Source organism: Hylobates moloch, unplaced genomic scaffold (genome assembly GCF_009828535.3).
Source record: "Hylobates moloch isolate HMO894 unplaced genomic scaffold, HMol_V3 SCAFFOLD_3, whole genome shotgun sequence".
NCBI classification, from domain to species: domain Eukaryota; kingdom Metazoa; phylum Chordata; class Mammalia; order Primates; family Hylobatidae; genus Hylobates; species Hylobates moloch.
The window spans coordinates 66,038,062-66,062,442 of record NW_026652278.1 but is presented as its reverse complement, the minus strand read 5'-3'; the positions used below and the strand labels follow the sequence as shown (position 1 = coordinate 66,062,442).

General features: G+C 51.7%; 1 protein-coding gene across 2 annotated transcripts in view; it reads right to left on the bottom strand.

Moving 5' to 3' along the window:
- The window catches only part of ADAMTS14 (ADAM metallopeptidase with thrombospondin type 1 motif 14), an 86,952-nt gene that overhangs the window by 2,663 nt on the left and 59,908 nt on the right, over positions 1-24,381 (bottom strand). For both annotated transcript variants that reach the window (XM_032170623.2, XM_032170630.2), the window contains exons 10-21: positions 22,744-22,857; positions 20,544-20,692; positions 18,375-18,550; positions 15,994-16,127; positions 15,486-15,609; positions 14,373-14,453; positions 9,726-9,889; positions 8,082-8,250; positions 7,501-7,633; positions 5,720-5,927; positions 1,691-1,820; positions 1,497-1,607 (exon numbers count right to left, since the gene is read on the bottom strand). In XM_032170623.2, the coding sequence (XP_032026514.1) occupies positions 1,497-1,607; positions 1,691-1,820; positions 5,720-5,927; positions 7,501-7,633; positions 8,082-8,250; positions 9,726-9,889; positions 14,373-14,453; positions 15,486-15,609; positions 15,994-16,127; positions 18,375-18,550; positions 20,544-20,692; positions 22,744-22,857 (1,693 nt within the window). The remainder of the gene's footprint in view (positions 1-1,496; positions 1,608-1,690; positions 1,821-5,719; positions 5,928-7,500; positions 7,634-8,081; positions 8,251-9,725; positions 9,890-14,372; positions 14,454-15,485; positions 15,610-15,993; positions 16,128-18,374; positions 18,551-20,543; positions 20,693-22,743; positions 22,858-24,381) is intronic.

The following is a 24,381-nucleotide window of genomic DNA, read 5'->3' as shown; positions in this document are numbered from 1 at the left end:
CCACGGTCAGGCTAGAGCCCAGGCAACTCACGCTTGGGACAGGCAGACTGACTATCCTGCCACAGTCAGCACACATCGGGACATTAAGACTGCTACTGCTTAATTTGGAATCAAGCAAATTTGAACTGAATTTCAGTTCAAATCCAGGCTCTACCACTTAAAAGTGTGAGGCCTTTGGCAAGTCACTTAAACCCTCCAAGCCTCAGTTTCTTCACCTATAAAATGGGGCTGATGTTGACCCTTACCAGTGAATAATAACATTGCAAATAACATCTTTAAAGTACCTGGCAAAGATAAGTGCTCACTACACTAGTTTGCCCAAAATATCACACCTTTCTGTGATAACTCCATGTAGGTTTCTCCAGACAGAATGTGAAGGCAGGAGCTTTGCTTTACACTAATTTTTGCCAGAGAGAGAGAGAGAAAGAGGGAGGTGAGAAGAGTGGGAGGGACAGAGGGAAAGAAAGACACAGGTGGAGGGGCAGGCTTAGGGGAGCAAGAGAAAGATCAGAGAAAAATGGAAAGCCAGTGGCCTCTAGATGGCGCCAGATTTCTGGAACCAGAATCAGAATCGTCCTTTGCTTTGGGAAGGAAGAAGGCAGGAAACCCAGGCACTCCCCCAGTCAGAACCTCAGCCTAGGAGCAAAGAAGTAGAAGATTGGAGGTAGAAGGTCCTTTGAGGACATCTAGTCAGAACCTTATCTTACAGATGAGATCACTAAGCTCACAGAGGTTAAGGAATTTGCAGCCAACTGGTCCTCTAACTAGGAGTTAGGGTCTTTGATCTTTCTGCTACTCATCTTGCCAGACCCTGGTCCTCAGGAGGGTGAGGAAGGAAAAGAGAGATGGAACCTAGGAAAGGAGTGAAGAATCTACAGCTTGGCACGTAGCAGATGCTCAGTAAATATTTATCCGTGGGTGGATGAATGGAAAGTTAGGAGGATGAACTGAATCATGGGGCTGAGAGAAATTGCTAGGCCTATTGTTACTGGAAGCTGACAGCCGGACAGGAGTGCATGCGTTCTCTCATCCAATTCTCTCACCAGCCCTATAAAGGCAGCTCATATCTACAATTGCTTGTCTGAAAATCTTGGAACCAGATATAGTTCAGAATTCAGAACTTTTGGGATCAGAAACATAATATTCTGTGTTTATATTATAGAACATCCTCAGTGGAGCCTGAGATATCACCTTGTAACTACATATGGCTAAATTTCTATAGCAAAAGAATAAATGATCTCATTAGTTCAGGTCAGATTTTGCTGCCAGGTAAGTTTGCACCAAACTTAGAAATAAACATTTTGGAATTGCAGGTAATGGGTCATGGACCAGTAGAGCCTCCTCCCCACTTCACAACTGAGGTATCTGAGGCTCAGGGAGGTGAAGGTCACACAGACAGCTACAAGCTGGGTTTGCTCCACTGAGTGGCCCATGCTGCAACACCAGGGCCACTGAAAGGTCTGGGGAGCAGGGTAGGGTCCATAGACTGTACTTACTTGATGATATCTTGTTAATGGGATGTAGGGGTCCAGATTGTGGCACCCACTGCCCCTCTGGCGTCCCAAGTTCCCAGACATCGGCCCTCACCGTGGAGTTCTGGCGATTTCCTGTGAGCAGGGAGAAGCAATTCTAGTATTTGGGACTTTGGCCCAAGGGACTGGACCTGGCCTCCCCATCCCCTCTGGCTCACCTCCACAGGCGGGCAGGCTGCAGACCTGGACAGTGTCTGGCCTATCCCCCTCGCACTGCCCGAGGCTGTTGGCGTTGGTCCTGCACACCACCTGCCTCTGCTGGATGCCCTCTCCACAGGTGGCAGAGCACTGCCGTGGGTGGGTCAGTGCCAGGCACAGCGGCCGGGGTCAGGGTAGATGGAGAGAAGAAAGACGAGTCAGTGAGCTCAGAGCCCAGCCAATGCCCGGGAACAGAAAGAGTACCAAGTCTTCACTTGACCAGAGAGACATGCAAGGACTGCTTCTAAGGAGCCTCAGTGGGACACTGTACCTCTTGTCAAATAGCCCTGATACCAATGGTGAAGAGCCATTGCCCTGAGCCTAGAACCCCATGGGCCTTTCCACATTCCAAACGGTTAAACTCTGGCTCAGGAGGGAACCTCTGGGACCCCATTCCCTACTACCACCTGCATGCATTGTGTCTGGTCTGTGCCTGGGTTCTTTAATATTTTATGTATCACTCTAGCAAACTACCCTGTTGCAATCCACTACATGGTGTGACCTGGGGCAGGTGGATTGACGTGATGATATCCTGTTAACAGGATGTAGGGGCCTGGATTGTGGCATCTGCTACCCCCACCCCTGGTTCAATGTCTTACTCTGTAAACTGAGAGAGCTGGGTGACAGGGTCTCCATGGACCCTTCTCTGACTAGCTCTGATAGTCAATAATCTTGTGACTCGATTTACCAAACATGGGCCTGCAGAAGTATGTTCAAAAGTGTCTTCTTCCCTGAGGGGGCAGGGTGTGGGTACAAGGAGCAGGAGACAGCAGAGGACCACTGTTTGCAGGGGGTGGCCACACACATCGTCCCCTGGACCTGACCCACTCTTACTCTGACAAACAGGGCATGTGGAGGTCCTCAAAGGAGGGGCAGGGACTCCAGGAAAGCAGTGTTGCCCAATGTGACTGGGTCACTTTTTAATGCTGACCACAGCCTTACCTAGCTGGAAGGAGAGGAACTTGCAGGATCCCACTTCCCACACTGGAGCATGTGACCACTGAGACACAAGGGTCATAGGGCCACACAGAACTATGAGACAAACACGGCTCATCCTCCCAGGATGAATCATTACAAACAGCAGCTAACAGCTCCTGACTGCTCAGTCAGTCTCATAAGGGGCTGTGAAACTTGATTATATGAATAGGGTCATACTTGTCACAGCCAACTAAATCGGAGTTGAGGGACCAGGGGAAAAAGCACTCAGGGCACCTAGCACCTGCTCCAAGAAGAATTAAATTTTCCACAGGGCCAGCTGCTGAAACAACCTGCTGTGACTCCATGGCTAGTTTTCCATAGCACCATCACTCACCAGTCAGAGCTTGCCAGCTCCCAAAAGCTTGTCTAGTGCCAATGAGTTGGTGTTCAACACAATACATATCATGTCTCTTTCTAATAAAACCCCCAATCTTTCCTTTGTTCTTTGGACATACTGAAGACCACCCGGTCTCTGTGTATGCCTTGAATGGCAATTCTTACTTAATAAAAGTTAAATTTAGAGATTCATCTCTATATTTTGCTTATTGCAACAGGGCCAGTATCTTCCACTATCTGCCATCTCTCTGTTACTTTTATCTGTGGGGTCTTTCGAAGACCAGCAATCTATTTTATATCAAAACAAATGAAGCTATATATTATGGAGACATATAAAATGCATGAGTTGTGTGTGGATTTTTGGTTCTTTAAAATACTCATAATGCAATATTTCAAAATACAGAAAAGTATGGAGTTATTCACAAAACCCTATCCAGATGCCACCACCAGCCTTAATAAATGAGCATCCCAGAATATTTTCAATTGTATTGTGTCCCTCTAAACATTAAGGAAATGACATCCATTGGAAGTGCTTTTTTACTTCATACTGAAGTGCTTTTTCTCACCTAAATGTATTCTCTGTAATAGAAGTTTATCTATTTTGGTAAGTACAGTTCAGGCCTGTTCATTTCATTTTTCTTGTTGTATGGTACTGTATTGTATGAACAGACCATGATTTTTGTCCAATCTTCTATAGATAAACATTTGGGATACGTCCTAATGTTTTGCTGTTACAATAAACATCATTGTGATCAAATGAGGTTTTTTAAATTGGGGTAATATCTATATAACATAAAGTTTGCCATCTTAACTAATTTTTTCTTTTTTTGAGACGAAGTTTCGCTCTTATCGCCCAGGCTGGAGTACAATGGCGTGATCTTGGCTCACTGCAACCTCTGCCTCCCAGGTTCAAGCAATTCTCCTGCCTCAGCCTCCCAAGTAGCTGAGATTACAGGCATACGCCACCACACCTGACTAATTTTTTGCATTTTTAGTAGAGACGGGGTTTCACCATGTTGGCCAGACTGGTCTTGAACTCCTGACCCCAGGCAATTTGCCCGCCTTGGCCTCCCAAAGTGGTGGGATTACAGGCGTTAGCCACCGTTCCCAGCCCATCGTAACTATTTTTAAGTCTACGGTTCAGTGGCATTAAGCACATCCACATTGGTGTACAATCATTACCACCATCTGTTTCCAGAACATTTTCTTCTTTCCCAACTGAAACTCCTTGCCTATTAAACACTAACCCCTCATTCACCCTCCACCAGCCCCTGGAAATCACCAGCAAAGTGCCCTCATATAGTGTTTGTCCTTACATGTCTGGATGTCTGGCTTATTTCTTTTCTTTTCTTTTCTTTTCTTTTTTTTTTTTTTTTGTGAGACAAGCTCTTGCTCTGTCACTCAGGCTGGAGTGCAGTGGCATGGTCATAGCTCACTGGAGCCTTGACCTCGTGGGCTCAAGCAATCTTCCTACCTTAGCCTCCAGAGCAGCTAGGATTACAAGCACACACCACCACACCCAGCTAACTTTTTACATTTTTATAGAGGCAAGGTCTTGCTATGTTGCCCAGGCTGGTCTCGGATTCCTGGGCTCAAGCGATCCACCCACATCAACCTCCCAAAGATCTGCCCACCTCAGCCTCTCAAAGTGTTGGGATTCCAGGCATGAGCCACTGCATCCAGCTTGTCTTGTTTTACTTGGCATGATGTTCTCAATGTTCACATCAAATGAGTATTTAAAAGAAAACCCAAGACAATTTCCTCAAGGCAATTTCCCCAAGGTAACCTCCAGGGTCTAAGCCACAGAGCACCCAGATAACTAAGCAGCCTTACTGCTGTCCCCCTTTTGCTACCCTGACCGTCTTACACTCAACCTTCCACAGCACCGCCACAGTGATCTTTACAACCTGAAATCAGAGCTTGTAATGCCCGTGTTAAAAGGCTTCCCTGGTGTCCCATTGCTCTTAGAATACATGCAAACCACTTGCAAAGCCTGTAGCCATGGACCCCCGCCTGCCTCCCCAGCGTTATCTCACAGCCCCTATCCCTCCCAGTCAGCTCCAGCCCCACTGTCCTGTTGGTTTCCAGAACATTGTAAGATTGTTCCTGACTTGGTCTCTTCCCGTGTCTTGTCCCTCCGGTCTCACCTTGAGCAACACCTCCTCAGAGAAGCCCTCTGACCACCCTCCATCCTCCACCACATTGCCCCACTCCTCCCCACCCAGCTCCGACTGCAGTCTGTCAGTGCTTGGCTGTGGGTTGATGGTCTAATACGTTTCCCTCACAGGACTGTGGGCTGCACAAGGACAAGAATCAGCTCTGTCTGGTTGATGCTGGGTTCCCACATTCTTAGTCCAAGGTCTGGCATATAGCTAGTGCTCAGCAAGTATTTCTGGAATGCAAGAGTGTACTTCAGTCTGCTCATCTGGCACACAGGGACATGAACCCATGCCTCCCAGCACTGTGTGAAACTTATTGGCAATAATGAATGAACATAAAGGCCTAGCACAGAGCCACAGCCCAGGGTACGTGGGAGCTATTCTACTTTAAGAAAAACAAAATTTGATGTAGGGGGAGCTATTCAGGCAGAAACTCTCTTGCCTGCAGGTCACACCAAAAAATCCCTCAGACCCACCTCCTCCCCAAGCCCCTCCCACCTCCTGAGGACAAGTCACCTGGGACCAGGCTCCCAGCCGCCACTGGGCTGGGCAGGGCACTCGGAGACAGGGCCGCTGGGCCTCAGGCCGGTCTCCGGCGCAGGCTTTGGCCGGCATGACCTTGTGGGTTCCATTGAAGAGGGGCAGCAGGCACTGTATCCCCCGTGTCTGCACCCCCAGCTTCCCACAGCTCCGGCTGCAGGCACCCCACTCCTCCGTCACCCACCTGGAAACAGGGTGAAAGGAGAGGAGGTGAGACCAAGGGGACACTTCATCCCAGAGGACACTTCCCATCCCCAGACAGCTGCAGGCAGGAGCCAGAGAGGGTGTTTGGGTTTCAGAATGTTTGAGGCCTAGGACAACTGTCCACCTGGCTCTGCAGCTACCTGGGTATGCGACCTCAGGAAGGGCCCTCTTCTCTCCTGCTGTGTCTTGTCTGAAAAACAGGCATGATGTGTATTTAAATCCTAGCACCCTGCGTGTCCTTGGGCAAGCTATTAGCCCTCTAAGCCTCAGTTACCCCATCTTTACATCACGACTACTTCAAAGCTGCATACATATTTGAGTGCCCACTGGCGCAGGCACTGTCCTGGGTGCTGAGAAGCATCAGGGCACAAAACAGATCAAACCACACTTTCAAGGCAGATCCCCCAATTTCCCATGGGGCTCCCGGGACAAGAACACTGTTACTGTCACCATCATAACCCACAGAGCTTCCACACAGAGTAGCTATGCTGGTGGCCTGCAAGTGTCTTTTAGCCACTGAGCAACTTCCAACAGCATCTTAAGCGCATGCCCACTGGGTGCATTAGAGGAAGCAAAACTGCTCTGGTGAGGATGGAAGGAGGGAGAGCCTCGACTCCTACTCCTCCTTGGGTTCCCAAGGCGTCTTTTAGTCGCTTCTAGGCAGGTTTCCTAAGTCAACCTCTTCCTTAAAACCCCAAAGGGGTAGGGGCTGGGGGACACCGGCCAGGAACTCAGGCAGAGCTAACCCTGTATGCTCTGTGATTATAGGCATTTGTGGGAAAATCAGTCTAAATAACAATACAAAGGAACAAGTGAAAGAGAAGCACAGGGGGCTGGTTATGAAGCTGTCTTGGGCAGAGGAGGGGCTGGGTATCATGGCCTGGCCTGGGCACAGACAGGGAGGCCACAGCAGCCTCTAGCGCTGGCCACCGGTTCCCACCCTTGCCCCGATTACACACCCAGCCGTAGGGTTCCCCCAGCCCAGGGGAGCAGAAGCTGACGAGACCCAAGCAGCACCCTACCCATACCAGGGAGGACTCCTGGGGAAGCAGGAGGATGGGCGAGGCCCTCTGTGGTTGCTAGAGCCAGCCACCCTCGGCCTCAGTCTGCCTGGGGTGTACTAGGGAAGCCCAGTGGAGGCTGAGGAGGTCTTGAGGCCAGCTCTGCAACAGGTTCAGAGGCCTGGCCATGAGCCCTCCACCAGGCACAGCTCTCTCCTCTCCCCAAAGGCCCTCCCCCAAATAATCCCAAGGTCATCCTTGTGCTCAGAAGAGCATGTAGCCACAAGCCAGGGAATCCTGATTAGGGGCTGGACCATGGCTGGGGGCTGGCAGGCTGAGCCATGTCTCTGGACTCCTGACAATCGGGCAGAGAAGAGGTAGAGGTCAGCATCCTGGCCTGAGCCTGGAGCCCAGAAGCACTGAAACCCTTGTTGCCTACATGGTCGTGTCTCCATAACCCAGTGCTGAGGGGAGCAGGATCAGCAGCCCCGCTGCCTGGGGCCCGGGCTAGGCATAGTACCAGACTCCCCGTCCCTCCCTGGGAGCACTCACGCAGGCTGAGAGCACGGGTGCTGGTTGCAGCGCCGGCGGATGGGCTTGGGCCTCTTCTTGTGGTCACACAGGTGCCGCTGCACCATGTGGTGGTCTCGTCTGCGCCGACAGCCGTATTTGGTGAACTGGATCCCTACGGGGTGGGCAGGCTGCCGTGGGCCTAGTCCTGCCAGGCCCCCCATTGCCCTGCTGGGGCCTCAGAGGCAGTACCCGTGGAGAGCCTTGTGGGCCAATCCCACCTCCCTCTGCCTATGCCCCCACCTGCCCACGTCAGTTTCTGAGGGACACCTTCCTGATCAGCTCCATCTCGCTGGTGAGAAGGTGGCTTTGGACAGCTGTCTGTCCCCATAGTAGGTGAGCTCTTCTAGGGTAGAGGCTCTGCCCGGATATGGCTCTAGCACCCCCAGCCTCATCCCAAAGGCCCTGCCCAAAATGGGCTTCCACACACTGGAGATCTTCAAGGAGAAACTGAGTCATAAGCAAGGACACATCAAATGGAGACAACATCAGTCCCCCACCCCTGCCTCTCAAGGGATCCTGGGCTGCCCCAACAAGGCACTGGCAGGTCAGGGAACCAGTACCTCCTCCACAGGCCTTGCTGCAGGGGGCCCAGCTCTTGAGCGCCCACTCGTAGGTGTCCATCTCCTCCAGGAGCACATTGTTGCTCCCGATGAGGGGCAGCAGGTCCTCATGGATGACGTACTTGTAGGCCAGGCTGCTGCGGGGGCCACCCTCAGTTGGGGGGAGAGCCTGAGGGGAGATGGGGAGCTGGCACACGACCAGAGAAGGAAGCAAGGGTGGCATGCACTGGGAGGGGAAGGGCCAAAGAGAAGGCCTTAGGGTCGGAGCAGAACCTGTGAAAGCTAGGATGAGGTTGTGCCCATAGGGGGTTGGATTCAGACCAGCTGCCATGGGACTAACTCAGGCTGGACACCTGCTGTGTGCCAGGCCCAAGGGCAGCCACTGCACCTAAGAATGCTCTTCCCTTTCATAGACCTAAGTTCTGACGGGAGGGCAGGGCTGTCTGTCTGTCTGTCTGTTCTGCTCACTGCAGCATCCACACTGCCTGGCTCTAGAAGGCAGTTAATAAGAACGGTCTGGATACTGACCCTCATCAAATATATGACTTGCAAGTATTTTCCCCCATTCTGTAGGTGGTCTTTTCCTTTCCTTGATAATGTCTTTTGATGCACTTAAGTTTTCAATCTTGATGAAGTCCAATTTATCTATTTTTTCTTTTGCTGTATATGCTTTTAGTGCCTGTCGTATCTAAGAATCTAAAGTCATAAACATTTGCCCCTCTGTTCTTTTCTAAGAGTTGTATGGTTTAAGCTCTTATATCTAGGTCTTTGATCTATTTTGAGTTAATATTTGTGTATGGTGTGAGGAAGGGGTAGAACTTCATTCTTTTGCATGTAGATATCCAGGTGTCCCGGCACCATATTTTGAAGAGATTATTCTTTCCCCATTGAATGGCCTTGGTACGCTTGTTGAAAATCATCTGGCCATAGATGTATGGGTTGTCAACAAATATAAGGTGAGTCAAAAATATATGCTGGATTGAATTGATATGCTGACACCAATAGGCCACACAGCCTGTCCTCCAGGAGCCCCTCAGCTGGTGAGGGTGACACCAGGAACAAAGCCCATCCAAGGTATCCCTGCCACCAGCCAGTGCTGAGGGCACCATGGACAGAACTCCTCATGGTCTCGTCTGCTGGGTTAATCCCTACTCCACAAGCCCTGGCCCATGCTCTAGGAACGGGGGTATGGGCAGAGATGGGCCCCAGTCAGGCTCCTGTCCCCTTTTCAGGAGGCTGGAGCCCCTGGATCAGCTTCCTTAAAGGCCCAAGGAAGCTGCTCCTGGACTCCCTTGCCAGCCATGCTATGATGCATACAGATGTGGGATTATGCCACGATGACCCAGCCCTGCCCAACCTCCCTCGAGGCTCCATTTCTAAGACTGCCTTAAAGAGAGCAGGCTCCCTGCATGTAACATCTGGGGTCTGACAGTGAGGAGACAACTGTCTTTATCTCTCCTCACTTGCCATCCTGCAGGCTTTTAAGCACAAATGAGGAGCTAACCCCAGGATGGAAGGTGCCTCGCCCTTGCCCAGGCCCCTAAAGACACCAGAATGGTGTCACGCTGGCTTGGCAGCAGATGTAGCGAGCTAAGGGGACAAGGGGGGTGGGCAGGGGCTGCCACCGCACAGAGTGGGGCTCACCAGGATGGCAATGGCTTCGGGCAGGGGCCCGCTGGTCTTGAGGCTTTCCTTGGCATCCTCCACTGCATCCTCCCACTCCAGGCCCATGGCGGTGAAGGTCCGGCTTGTGGCTTCCTTGCCCTTGGGGTTGAGTATGAAGCTGCCGGTGACCTGGTTCTTCACCACTGACCGGTGAGGGGAGAGGGTCACACAGATTTCTGCTACTCTCCACAGGGGGTGGGCCATGAATATGAAATTCAAGGCCTTCCCAGTGAGCCTTCTGGGCTCCTGTCCACCGGCCTTTCCTCCCCACCCAAGCCCTCCTGAGTCAGACAGGTCAACACACTCCCCGTCAAACCCGCACACGCACACACACACACTCTTGCTGCCTCTGGATCCTAGTGCACACCATTCCTCCCACCCTTACTGCCTTCCTTTCTTCCTGCCTAACTAACCTCTACCCATGGTTGAGGCTCAGCATAATCTCCTCTCCTCCAGGGAGTCTTCTTTGGTTGCCCAGTCCTCAGGGATTCTGCCCTCCCTAGAATTTCTATAGCAGAGCATAGAGGTTGAGAGTACAGACTCTGGAGTCAGATTGATGGTGAGGAAACTACTCAGCCCCACTGTGCTGCCTCAGTTTCACCATCTGGAGAATGGGAATGATAATTGTACCCAGTTCACATGGCTGCTGCTGCCCCAGGAGGATGATAGAAATCCCTGCCCCCCACGACTGAGGCTCTCAGGACAATGAGAAGAGTTCATAAACATAGCCAGCGTGGCAAGTAGTGATGTGCAGTGGACACTATTGCTAGACCACCAGAAAAGTACTGGACTTTTGGCACTGCTGTGATTGCAGATGCCATGCCTCTCCCAGCGGCCTTTTGGCTCATCTCCATCTTGGTGTCCTCAGCCCAGCACAGAGCCTGGAACAGAGGCAGAGATTTTAAAAATCCATAAATTTCTATCCCTTAATGTCCCAGTCAGTGAGTAACTCACAACTTATTACCAAAAGACCCCGGGAGGCAGGTGGGTGGGAGACATGTAGATGCCAGCACCTGGCCAAGGCCCCTGAGTGGTACCTTGGCCACCCTGGACTTCCTAGGGCCCAGCAGCCTGAGACCCAAGCCCTTAGCCAAGTAGGGAGGGCAAAGGCTCCAGAGCCTTGGGGTGTCCAGGAGGAAGGGCCCACAGAGCTCCCACCTGGGACAGATTTAAATGGTCATTAACTGTCACATAAGAGCTAAGAATCCGAGAACACTAACTATGTGCCAGTCACTCTGCCAACGGCTTCAGTTCAATCCTTAAATACATCCTAAGGGCTGGGCTATTGTTAATACAGATGGGGAATTGGAGGCTCCTAGACACACAGTGTCCTGGACACACAGTGGGCTACAGTTGGAGCTGAGCCAGAGCCCAGGCACCCAGAGAGACAGGAACAATGTAGGGCCAGGGTGAGGGTGGGGAAGAGGGATGGAAAAAGAAGAGCCTCGCCCCTTTCTAGGAGGCTGCTGGAGAGATGCCCCTCGCCTCCTGCCCACCCAGGCCTCTCCCTCAGGTTCCCTGATCGCTTTCGGTCCCCAGCAGCTCCAGACTGTCTAGGCTAAGGCTGGGCAGCTCCTCAGGCCAGGTGCAGCCTCCAATTTTCCCATTGCCCTTGACTGTGCCTGCACTTCACTGTAGCAGAGCCCTGACTATGCACCCCTCATTCCAGACAGTTGGGGATGGGCCACCATAAACTCTCCACTGTCCAGACCCAGTCCCAAATCCAGGCTCCACCACTGACCTGTTCTGTATCTAACCTCTCTCTGAGCCTCAGTTTCCTTTAACTGAAAAACGGGATAACAATATTCATAGATGGCCATGAGGCTTACTAAACATATACATGAAAAGTGGCAGCTCATGGCCCAGCGCATGGGAGATATTAACAGCGTGAGTTCCCCTTCTCTTCCCTACACTTCCTTTCAGAGACCCCATGTCCCCAATTCCAGGAGAGTCTAATGACAATGGACAGAGCCTCTCCCTTCATCGCCAGGGCTGCCACCTGTCCTGGGCCTCTACATATCCTGCTGGGCACACACACCCCTACACAGGCATGCACGTGCATGCACACACTCACACACACATATTCACACGTTTTCACTGAAGGCCACTGTGCACCTCACACCTGTATAATCACACAACATGTGCCAACTTCAGAGTTCAGCTCCTGGGCCGCCCCTGCTTTGCTCTCCCCATCAGGCTCCCTGGAAAACTCTAACCTTTCAGGAAACTCACCCGACAAACAGGCAAGCAAGCCCACACTCGGCCTGCCCCGGGTGCTAGCAGCCTCTGCGATGACTTCCACAGAAGACTAGTTCTTCCATGGAGATTGAAGAACTAGATTTCTGGAGACAGCAGAGGGTGGAAGGGGCTGCTAATGTTCTGAAATCATCCCCAGGGGATGCAGTGTCCGTGAGCTCCACCTCTTCTTGGAATAGATGTCCCTTCTCTCCTTGCCCCTTCCCTTCCCCGGCCCCTAATTCCAGCACATTCCCCACAGCCAGGCAGGCACAGCAGGCAGGACTTGCCTGAACCAATGTCCTCTAACCTGGGCTCGCTGTGGTAGAGTGGCATGGCTGGCAAGGGAACAGGGCTGAGAGGCAGGAGACCTGGGCCCAGACTGGCTCTGCCCGTACTCCTCATGGATGAATCAGCGCATACAGAGGCCCCCAATCCACTTTGGGTTTCAGTTTCCCCTTGTGCTTATGGCCCGTTGGGACAATGCCCTTTCAGGTGCCTTCAAGGATAGAAGTCTAGGAACCCACTGGAGCTGTGTTAAGGGAAGGTGCCAGTGCAGATGCATTCTCCAGGAAATGCAAGTTATCCAGGAAACTTTGAAGATATTTACAAATTGCTATTTTGATGATAATCTAAAAATATGAATGGCAGCATTTGTGTGTGATGTGAGCCTGCCAAGAGGTATGTGTTTTGTTTTTCCATTTATGATGAAATTGGTGCCAAGCAGTGTGACTAGGCAGACATAATAGGTAAGAGAGGCCTCTGTGACATTTCAAGGGGACATTGTGGCCTGCATGTCCTCTGCAAAGGGGTCTGAACACAGACGCCACTGCCCAGTGTGGGAGAAGCAGCCTTCTGCCCACTTGCCACTGGGACCCTGCTCTGAACCAGGCTCACGGGGTTTGAACCGAGATATAATTTATATGCCATACAACTCACTCGAATAAGGTGTGCAATTCAGTGAAAAAAAAAATTTTTTTAAGATGCTTCTGCCTCAGTCCGCCAACTAGCTTAGGACTACAGGCATGTGCCACCACGCCTAGCTGATTTTTGTTATTTTTTTTTCTAGAGATGGGATTTCACCATGTTCCCCAGGCTGATCTCAAACTTCTGGGCTCAAGCGATCCACCCACCTTGGCCTCCCAAAGTGTTGGGATTACAGGCACGAGCCACTGAGCCCGCCCTGATTTTGAGCCATCGCCACTGTCTAATTCCAGAACATTTTCATCGCCCCAAAAAGAAACCTGATACCCATTAGCAGTCATGCCTCTTTCCTTCCCCAGCCCCTGGCAGCCACTAATCTATTCTGTCTCTCTGGATTTGCCTCTCTGGACATGTCCATTTTTTGACAGCCAATTTAGTTTCAGTAAAAACGAAACAAAACATCTCTCACATTATATTAATGGCCTTAATTTAAATTTATTAATTTATTGTGGTATTCTCATTTTTAATCCAGCCTGGCTTCATAGTTGGATAACTGTTACGAGCATAAGGGTGTCACCTCATTTAGTGGCTTGGTGTTTAAGTATGATTATAATGAGAATAATGTAAGGGCCTGTGTGGTAGCCTGCAGAACGCCTCTACATTCCTCTTATTCCTCTATGCATGCTGCTTTGCACAGTAACTTCACCACTTCTACCGTCAAGAGCTAGTCTATTTTTCTACCTCTTAAATCTGGGCTTGTCCATGTGATTTGGACTAATGGGACACTAGAAAACATGACGCAAGCCGTTCCTGAGGGCTATGTGACAGATATAATGTGAATAATACTGGGTTAGCCTGTTGAGGACACAGCCCTGCCACCTCCATGACCCCAGCTGACAGCCAGTACCAACCACCAGACATGTGAGTGAGACCATCCTAGACCAACCAGCTCCCAGAGACCTACCAGCTGAGGGTATCTGCATGAATTGGTCCAGGCAGACAAGTAGAAGAACCACCCCACAGAGCCCAGCCCAAACTGATGACCCACAGGACCACGAGCTAAGAAGAAATTCTTGTTTGAAGCCACTAAGTTTTGGAGTGGTGTGTTAGGCAGCAAAAGCTGACTGATACACTCTGTGAAAATGATTTTCCTTTAACAGCCATCTATGCGCACAAGAAATTATTAACAGTAGTTGCCCTTGGGGAACAAAACTGCCCCCAGGATACAGGGGTAGGAAGGGGACTCTTTACTAGGTCCCCTTTTAGACCTTCTGAAATGTAAACCATGGAATGGGTTACCCATGCAGAATACATTTAAAATAAAATGAAAAGGGGGGTCTCTGCCCATTATTCCAGTTAGTACAATTCCACTTATACTAGAATCTTGCCCTCTGCTCTCCCAGCTCCCCCAAATCAGAGGGCAGGGCCTGGGGTCCTGCTGTCCCCTCCCAGCACCCCGGCACTCACCAATGCGGTGGGGGGACTTCTCCAGTGCCTCAATCTGGATGTGCCTGGCACCTGCTGGGATCTGCACCAGCTTGAGAGCTCCTGCCACACAGGGGGATCCAGAAGTCATGAGCATCCTAAGCTGGTGGCCCCACTGCCCAGCATCCCCCACTCCCTCACTGGGCACCCAGGAACATCTCATTTGATCACAGAACCTCTCTGAACCTCTGTATCCTCATTTGTAAACTGAGGATGAGACCTTCTCCATGAGGGTGCTGGGAGGATTGAATGAGACGTGTCCTGTAAACTCTAAGTGCCTCTGTGTGTGTGAGAGCTGCTATTACTTCCCTCTTTCCTGACCCTCTTCCTCTCCCTCTCACTTCTGCCCTTCCCCTCTCCCTTTTTGCTCCTCTGACTCTCCCTGCTTCTTCTCACACCTTAAACTACTTGCTACTCATGGGATTTAAATGATAAAGGCCGTGAAGACTCCACATGACTATCCTGAGTCCCCATGGCCCTCCCGACCCAAGGCCTGGACTTTCTCAGAGCCACCAACCTTGTCCCCAACAATCAAAGGTGAGACAAAGTGTAACATCTCCCAAGGGGAACTGGGCCCCATTTATACTAAAGTATGAAGGACTGATATCTGGTTCTTTTCCACAGCAAGTCTGGTCAGATTGGAGGTAGAGAGGAAAGTCAAGGAACTCAAAGATACCAGGAATTCAAAGCAGAAAGTGCCGCAGGTTTAAAAAAAAATGAGGGAGGAGAGAGGAAAAGAAAATTATCAGTCCAGTCTCGGCTATACCTTTAGACATGTCTGACGCCTCCCTCCCACCAATAGCACCAAGGTCCAAGGGATGGCCAAGCTCCCATCACAAAACATTACCTAGTGGGAAAATGCCTCTTGGAGCTCCTGGGCCCCAAACTCAGGGAGGAGCTTGCCTGGAAGATGAGGTGACTGGCTGCAGCACCTGGCTCACCAGCCTGGGCAGCCCAAGAAGGCCTGGAGATGGGCCCCAGGGCCCCTTCTCCCCACCCCAGACTGTGGCACAGTTCAAGGAGGGAGGGCCCCGCTGAGGGACGGCAAGAACTCCAGTCAGCCCTCATCATCCCCCCAGCCCCAGCCCGGCTCACCTGCCTGCTTGGAGGCCTTGCCCAGCGTCCCCTTCACAGTCCTGCAGTGGGAGTTGTCACCACCGCAGACTCCACACTTGTCATCCGCCTTCATGGACCCCACCTCCTTGTCACAGCCGACAGGCTGAGGCCAGAGGTGAGGTCAGTGGGAGGAGGCTCCCCTGTCCCCACCGCCACCCCAGGCCTCCCATTCCCATCTCCAGGCCCTGGTCAGAAGAGGACCTCTGGCCGGGGAGGTGTCCCTGGACAGGATTCTGGCACAAATTCACCGTGGGACCTGGGTGAGGTCTTAAACCCGGCGTGAAGAGGATTCTTTCCATCTCCTCTCCCCTCTAATGGGGCTGAGCAATAATTAGCCCCTTCTAGCACGCCAGGGCTATGCTGAGGACCAACAGGGTGTTGCGAGTGGGCCGGTAAGGCAATGCTCATCTTCCCAGGCAGGAGGGGCTGCAGTACAGCCCTCCAGTCTCCCTGTGCCGGTAGTCGGGGTGGCCGGGGGTGCACCCACCACACACTCGCCACGCGCACAGATGCTGTATGGGTCCCGGTAGCTGCAGCGTGTCCCATCGTGAACCACCTGGTTCATGAACACCACGTCCCCCGTGTCCGCCGACTGGCAGATCAGCTCACACTTCTGGGCATCTGTAGGGAGAGGGACTATGCTGAGTCCCCAGCTGGGCTCAGAGAAAGTGGCCCAGGACAGATCAGTATGTGGTCCGGCCAGAAAGCTCCGGGGCCAGCTCTGGGCAGTTGGCAGAGCACTGGGTGTGGCGCTGGGGCTGAAAATCCCTGCTGTGTCACTTATTAGCCATGTGACCTTGGGTAAATGCTCCAACCTCTCCCAGCCTTTGTTCCCTATTTTTATTATCCCTAATCAGTAAAATGCCACATCGGCTTATTGAGAAAAATCAAGTGATAAAGTAATAATAAGCCAACACTTAGTGAATGCTTACTATGTACCAGATATTTCTAAAACCTTCACATGCCTTTAAAATACAGCTTTAATGGCTTTTCATGAATTAACCATTTAACCCTCTCAACACCTCAATGAAGTAGGTGCTAGCGTTACAGAGGAGGAAATTGAGGACCAGAGAGGTTAAGGAACTTGCTCAAGTCCACACAGCTACACGGTAAGTGGTTCAGTCTGGATTCTAACCTTAGCTGTCTGGCTTGAGTCCTGCTCTGACCCCTACAAAACTTCACTATGCACATGTATGACATGCATCTTAATATGTTTGTAAACATTAGAAGGCTGAGTGAAAAAAAGGCAGAAAAGTGGTCTGTATCTGGGTTTGCAAAATGGAGCAACAGTCAGGGAGAAAGAGAGTCCTTTCCGGTCCTAACAATTAAATGTTTCTTTCTTTATGTGGGCTATAGATGTCCTAAAAAGGAGGTTCCAGAGAATATATAAACACTTACTGTGCTTCTTAGAAAAAAGGAGGTTGGGGGCTTAGCTAACTTCCTGGAATTCGTCTAACAGTCCTGGGAAAAACCCGAAGTCCAGCTGCCCCATGGGCCTCCCAGCCCCTCCTCTCCCCAACGCTGCGGTTGCTGGTTTGGTTTCTGAACGGATCTGGAAGGCTTTCAAACCAAGATTCCCTCGGCCAATTACTAAGGAACCTGTTGGGCTCTGCTCTGGTCCCCGGGCTCCAGGACAGCTGGTAACTCCTTGTCTCCAGCATGAAGGACTCAAGTCTGGAGCCACAACCTCCAAGACCACCTTGGATTTCATCCACAGGAACCAGATTCCTGGAGGGACCTGGGTCTGGGGGAGCTCCAACCCAGGAGGCAGGATCCTGACCCAGGCAGGCAGCTCTCTGGGCAGCAATGGAAGCTCTCTGGGCAGCAACAGCGCGAAGGGAGTGGTGAGCTCCCCAGAGTAGGAGGAATCCAAGCAGAGAGAAGACACCCCCTGCAAGGATGCTCTGGAAGAATCTGGCAATGGCAGGCCTCTGAGGTCCCTTCCAACCTGAAGAGTCTGTCATTCTAGACCAGAGCTGAAGAGCTGACGGTTCTGGGGTGGAGCCCGAGCTCCGGGGAGGAAAGCCTGTCCTGATGGGAGCTGTCTGGGCCAAGAGTTGTGTGATGGAGAATGAGCATCTGTCCATGGAGGACCAATGGAGAGGCTGGCAGGGGAAAGCTGGAATCAGAGGATCATTGAGGGCACTTCCAGCCGAGGCTCTGACTTGCCACGAATCCCAACCCTTCACTGGATGCTCTGCCGCTATGGAGCCATCACTGGAAACACTCAAAAACAGATGGGAACTGGCACCACTATGGTCCCCAAATTCAGACTCTTTACATGAGTCCAGAAGTCCTGTGTATGTCCCAAGGCAGCCTAGAGAGTCAGTATGAAGATCCCACCAGATCCTATCTGCCTGCCTTCCAAAATCATCTCATTGACTCTGCTGAAACCACAACCCAATCAGTAAAACCTAAAAACACAGGGTGTAATAGGACTGAGCTCCTCAGGACACTGGTCATGCAACGGGAAGGGCGCCTGCACCTGTATAATTCTTCTCCCTGCAGGTAGGGACAGAAGACGAAAGGCAGACAACCCTAACAGCCAACACTGCTGCCGGCCATGGCAACACCTGTGTGTGAAGTGTCCCTTCCTCAAGACACTTTCCTTGCATCTGCCAGAAAACTGTCATCGTAAGTACACAAATCAGGGATGGCCTTGATGGGGATGATGACCCCAGAAGTATGCCAAGAACAAGCCTACACAAGGGTATATTGTGAGCCTGCTGACTGCAGTGTCCCTTTTGGCACCCCCACTGTCCCTCCACCTTCACTGGTGTATGCAGGGGTGGGAGGCCCTGCCTGGGCACATACAGCCCCCACAGATGCCCAAGGACATGGAGTGGGAGGGGGGTGGGGCCCACTCACCGTCGTCAGGCTCGTAGGGCACCCAGCTGTGCTTGGCGTTCTGGTGCACATAGTAGGAGTTGCGCTTGGCACACTGCTGGGCCCGGAAGTCCTCATAGGGCCCAGGGCACTCCTCGCTGTTGCAGACCTGGTACTCAAACATGGGCCCTAAGCACGGGCGGCCTCCATAGGCTGGGCTGGGACAGACACAGAGAAATGGGTGACCTTGCTGCCTGGGAAGGCTGGGGAGAGCCAGGCTTCCCACATGGCCACCAGGAGCAGCTCAGCCCTTCATAATAGCATGACAAGGGCCTCCACTGACATAAACCAGAGAATGGCTCCCAGGGTGGGAGCTGTGGAGCTCGGCCTTCCAGATCCCTCTTCCTCCCTGACTGCTTTACCCTTCAGACATACACGACCTATTCCACAGTGAGTATGACAGACAGGTGTACAGACTGACACAGGGATTGACTAACCCTCTCCAGCTGGACTGGAAGAGAAATCCATCTTATTCATCTTTGTGGGTGCCTTCAACTGTTTTGCAGGCCCTGGCATAGAGCAGGCCCCCATAAACGACTCAGCCACTCCCGTTTGCATCCACTTCCACTTAGTATCATCATAAACTAAGGAGTGGTAAAAGACACTTGGATTTGGAATCAGAAGAGCTGGCTTCCAAGTCCTGACCGTGCAACTTTGGCCAGGCCACTTAGCCTTACTGTGGCTTAATTTCCCCTTGAAAACAGGGACTGTAATCCCTGTTATTTTACACACCTCCTGGTGTGTCTGTGAAGAATAGTAAGAAAAGGTATTCTATAGTCATCTATGCTCTCTTCTCCATTAAGTCAAGAGGATTGGGTAAGACTTGATACAGTGTCCAAGTGCTGGGGTTAACAGTACCATACTCATAGACATGTGGGAGAATTGCACAGATTTTTGTACCTAAGTGCTTAGCATCCCACCTAGCACAAAGTGCTTGACATACTATAATAATGATTATTATAACAGCAGCTGTCTTTCATTAAGTATTTAATTTGTGTGAGCATGGTGCTGAGAGCACACATATTATTTCATTTAAGCCTCATAAAATAAAAATAGTTGTTATTACACAGGAGCTCAACAAATGGTAGCTTTGATACCAATTATACCACGGGATAATTATCGGTCATGCCTGCAAGATGATTTACTCAGAACAGGGACCCCTGGGCTTTTCTATAACCACAGACTTTGTATTCCCAACAGATGAAAGTTACAAGTCAGTCCATTTTGGTTCATGTGTGTAGAAGGTCAATATAGCTGTCCATATTAACTATACGGCTATATTCTCTAGGACAAAGGAACAGCTGCTTCAATAGGCAGTGAGTTTCCCATCCCTAGAGATAAATAACAGAGTATGAATGACCACTCCTGAGGACACCAGAGCCACTGTGACCCTACAACTTTGCGATTCCGCAGTCTTCATCATACTCCTCAGTGCTGTGAGGGGGTCAGGCCAGGCCCCGTCATTGTGGGGGTTCAGAACTCCTGCATTCCTAGAGCCAACCGACCCATGCAGCTGGCCTTGACCATTCCCCACGTCTCATGGTGCTGTTCTAAACAGGCTGCTTCTGCTTGGAGATGGAGATGGAGAACTAGGGCTCAGATGTCCCAAAACCATGGAGTTGGGGAGAAGATCCCTATAGAGGGGATGAGAAGGGAGAATGGACATGTCCCCCAGAATGCTAAAACGCAGGAGTGGGGAAGAAGGAAAGGAGCTTTGATGTTAGAAAGAGTTAAGAAAAATTAAAGGGAGATTTTCTCCATGTAGTAGAAAACAAAGTTAGGAAATTGATTCTTCCAACAAAGAGCTTTGATCAGTGTTTCTCAAAGTTTAGCCAGAAGGTCGGGGTCATGAGAGGACTTGTTACACGCATGAAGAAGCAGGGCCACCCAGACTCTGGGGAATCTTCTGCACATGAGCTTGAGAACCACTGGTTCAGACAAATGCACAGAAGACAGACCTGAGAGTCCTTAGTGGATGCAGGTAGGAGTGACGTGCCTCCACCAACAATTTTGTGTCCTCATGCATTAGCATACACAACCACCCACAGGGGCCCTTCTCCCCTGCACTGTCTCCCCAGTGCCTTCCCCTCCAAGCCCCTCCACCCTGGGGAGGGGCTCCCTGCCCTCCCCACCCTAGCCAAGCACACTCACGAGGGGTTGTTGCAGCTCCGGCTGCGGGATCGCACCCCGCCCCCACACGACCTCGAACATGACCCAAACGTGGTCCAGGAGCTCCAGCCTCCATCCTGGCCGTATGTCTGCTCCGGCGACTTCCAGATGCAGTGACCTTTGAAACACCACTGGGGCAGAGCGGAGAGCGTGAGGTCACCCTGGGCTGCTGCTGCTGAGCCCACCCGGGGAGCCAGAAAAAGGGATAGCAAGAGCATGAGCCTGGGTTTAGGCAGAATCCCACCCCTAGCATGAGCTGAGCAGCCTTAAACAAAGGGCTTGCCTTTCTGGGCCTGTTCCTCAACTGGACAACGTGGGTAACTGCACCTGCTCATAGCTTCTGATGAGATCATACCCAGTATACAAGGCCCTCCAGAAATGGCAGATCTTATGATGAACAATGATAATAAATGTGCAATCATTTGCACACCCGGGAGTAATAAAAGGCTGATAGGGGTGAGAAGACACAATCTTCCCACACTAGCTAGAGTTGATCTTGGCTCTGTATCTCAAAATCACCTTCCAGGGATCACAAGATGTGCTTCCGGGAGGCAGGCCAGCCATGCAGGGAGGTCTGTGCATGCAGTGGAAGGAGTGTATGCATGAAGGATTCTTGGGTATGAATCCCAGCTCAGCAATACTAGCTATGCGTGGCTACTTCAGCTTGCTGTGCCTCAGTTTACCTACCTATTAGGTGGGACTGCTCTAATATCTATACAGGCCTTAGCACAGGGCCAGGCAATAAAGAAGGGCTCAACTAGAGGCAACTCCCTTCCCTTTTCCTGTAGGGTAGTATGAAAAAAATGCACAAAGCTCTCTGGGTAAAGTTCGTCTCCCAAGAGATGAACTCAGTGGTTCTCAACCTTGGAATCACCTGGGGGAGATTTTACAACTTCAGATGCCTGATCTTCACCCCAGACCAACTGAGTCGGAATTACTAGGGGTAGGAACTTTTGGAGGCACTATAATGAGATGTAATTTACATACTATAGAATTCACTCATTTCAAGTGTGCAATGCGATGACTTTTCATAAATTCGCAAAGTTGTCCAATCATCACCACAATCCAATTTGAGAATATTTTTATCACCACAAAAATATCCTCTGTGCTCATCTGCAGTCACTTCTTATTCTATGGGAGGGGTTTTAAAGCTCCCGGGATGATTACAATACGCAGCCCAGATTGAGAACCACTGATGAACTGTCTTGTGAAACTGTGGCTGGGGAGGGTCTTTGAAAACTTTGAAAACACCTGGGAAAACTTAAGAAGTGGAAAGACCTGGAACAGCTATAACCCATCAAGGACCTGCCAGGCCAGGGGAAGCTCCATCCACCTGTGACAGGACAAACCCCAGAGCTGCTCAGCAGGACAGGTGTGAATAGGAGGAGCCTGGCTAGGGCAGGAGGCAGGGGGCAGGCTGGTGGGGTGGCCCTGGGGCTGGGCTCCTGCTGATGCTGAGGAACCACCTCTCCTAGCACCTGGCTTCTTCCCTGCTCCCTCACTTGCCTTGACATGAATCAGTAACCTCAGAACAACCCTGAGGTTGGTCAGGTGTTGGCGAGTCAGAAAAGTTCAATGAACGGCCCAAGGTCACCACAGTGATCAAGGGCAGGGCTGGCAGCAGAGCAGAGCTGGGTTTTAGACCCAGCCACGGGGTCCCCCGGGCAAATGAAGCCCTGGCACCCACACATGCATGAGGGAGCAAACATAGGACATTCATGAAGGTTGGTGTGGGGAGAACACGTGTGTCTCGTGCTCAGAGACAGCATGGGGGTGGGGGAGTAGGCAGGACACACAGAGACTTCTCTGCATCCCTTCTCTGTCAATCGCTCCCTGTGAGACCACAACAAGTTCCTTAATTAACCTGCCTGGGCCTCATTCTTCTCATTTGTAAAATGGAAGTAAGCCTTCCTGTCAGATGGGTTAGGAGATCATGCTACCCTCAGCCAATTACAGAGACAAAGGGCTGTGGGCTGGGAGAGAAGAAAGGGTATGAGTTTATAGGAAGACTCCATGTGTATCTACCCACACATTGGGCTCACCACTGTCCTTTAGCACCACCTCCAACTCATATAAGCACTTGGAGGGAGGGGTCAGGGTTCCCCCTGGGATCTGCCCCCATGCCCGTGATGGATGCCGTGCACCCCAGGAAGGCCACTCCTGTTGCACACCCCACAGGTACCTTGCCGGGTGCACACTCAGTCCCATCCAGCGGGGGCCCCTTCTTGGTCTTGCAGAAGTATGGGTTGTCAGGGTGGCTGCACCACAGCTGCTTGCAGGGCTCAAAGGTCCTGAACTGCATGGCAAGGGAATGGGGTCACCAGACTGGATTGGTTCTTTGTCCAAGGAACAAAGGGCAGTGATGGAGAGAAAAGAGGGTGTGATGGGTGCAGGCACCCAGGGCACTGCAGGGAAGGCAGCCAGAGCCCCTCACCTGCTTCAAGTTCACTCTACCCCAAGCACCAGAGCAGCCTCCAGGGACCCCTCCTTTCTCTGGGGCACTGAGAAAGAGCCCAGCCATGGCCCATGCTCTCGTCATTCTCTCTCCAAGGCCTCCCTCCCCCGCTTTACAGAGCCCATTTGTCACTGAGCTGGGACTAGGGTGTGAGGCTCTAGGGAGGTCTGGGTTCACAGTGCCCCTGTCCTGAGCCCTGTGCACATGGGGAGAATTGAGGGGACTGCTGCTTTCCAGCCCAGACCCCTGCCCACAGTACTCCAACGAGGCTGGGACTCCACCTCCCTGTAACTTGGACACCCAGCCATGCCAGAGATTGATGACCTTATGTTTCTTTTTTTTTTTTTTTTTTTTGAGACGGAGTCTCGCTCTGTCACCCAGGCACCCAGGCTGGCGTGCAGTGGCGCGATCTCAGCTCACTGCAAGCTCCGCCTCCCAGGTTCACGCCATTCTCCCGCCTCAGCCTCTCCGAGTAGCTGGGACTACAGGCGCCCGCCACCACGCCCGGCTAATTTTTTGTATTTTTAGTAGAGACGGGGTTTCACCATGGTCTCGATCTCCTGACCTCGTGATCCGCCCGCCTCGGCCTCCCAAAGTGCTGGGATTACAGGCGTGAGCCACCGCGCCCGGCCAGACCTTATGTTTCAGATTGTCCAGAAAAGCCATAGTTTCCTTAATATTCCCTCTTATCATCCCCTGCCAGGCAGACAAGCATCCTACAAGTACAGCATCTGGGCCCTGAAATCCCATGTCCTGGTCCTCTGCCCACAACTCAGGCACTTTGTCAGACCACATGTCCCAGACAGTGGGGAAGGTGTCCACACATGGTTGGGGGCGCTCCCCATTCCATGGAGGTGAAGAGGGCTGCATTCCCCAGATGGGTAGTATGAAGCACTCGGGTCCCCAAGGCCTGCCCCCTTCAGAAAGCCCCCTACCCCTGAGATGGCCCATTATCTGACAGCTCAGCCTGGGCCCTGGGTGGCAGCTGTTGGGTTCTCTCCTAGGACACTCTAGCTGATCTCAGGCTCAGCAGTCTCCCCCTGCCCCATCCTGCAGGGTAGGGACAAGGTTATGCTCCCTTGTATCTATGTCCTCAGGCACAGGCAGCAGGGGCGTGGAACTGACGGTCTGGAGAGAGGTGATGTGCAGGTGCAGAAGGTGGGGAGTTAGACTGAAAGATCTGGCACATCCCCTGAGGATGTGGGACCTGCTGCTCCACCAGGCCAGAGCCCAACACCTTATCTGAAACCTGGGCTCCCTTGCAGTATCCAGACACTATCCCATCAGGTGCCCACCCTCTCTGCTCTGCTGTTCCCATCTTTCCCAGGGCTAAACACCTTATCTGAAACCTGGGCTCCCTTGCAG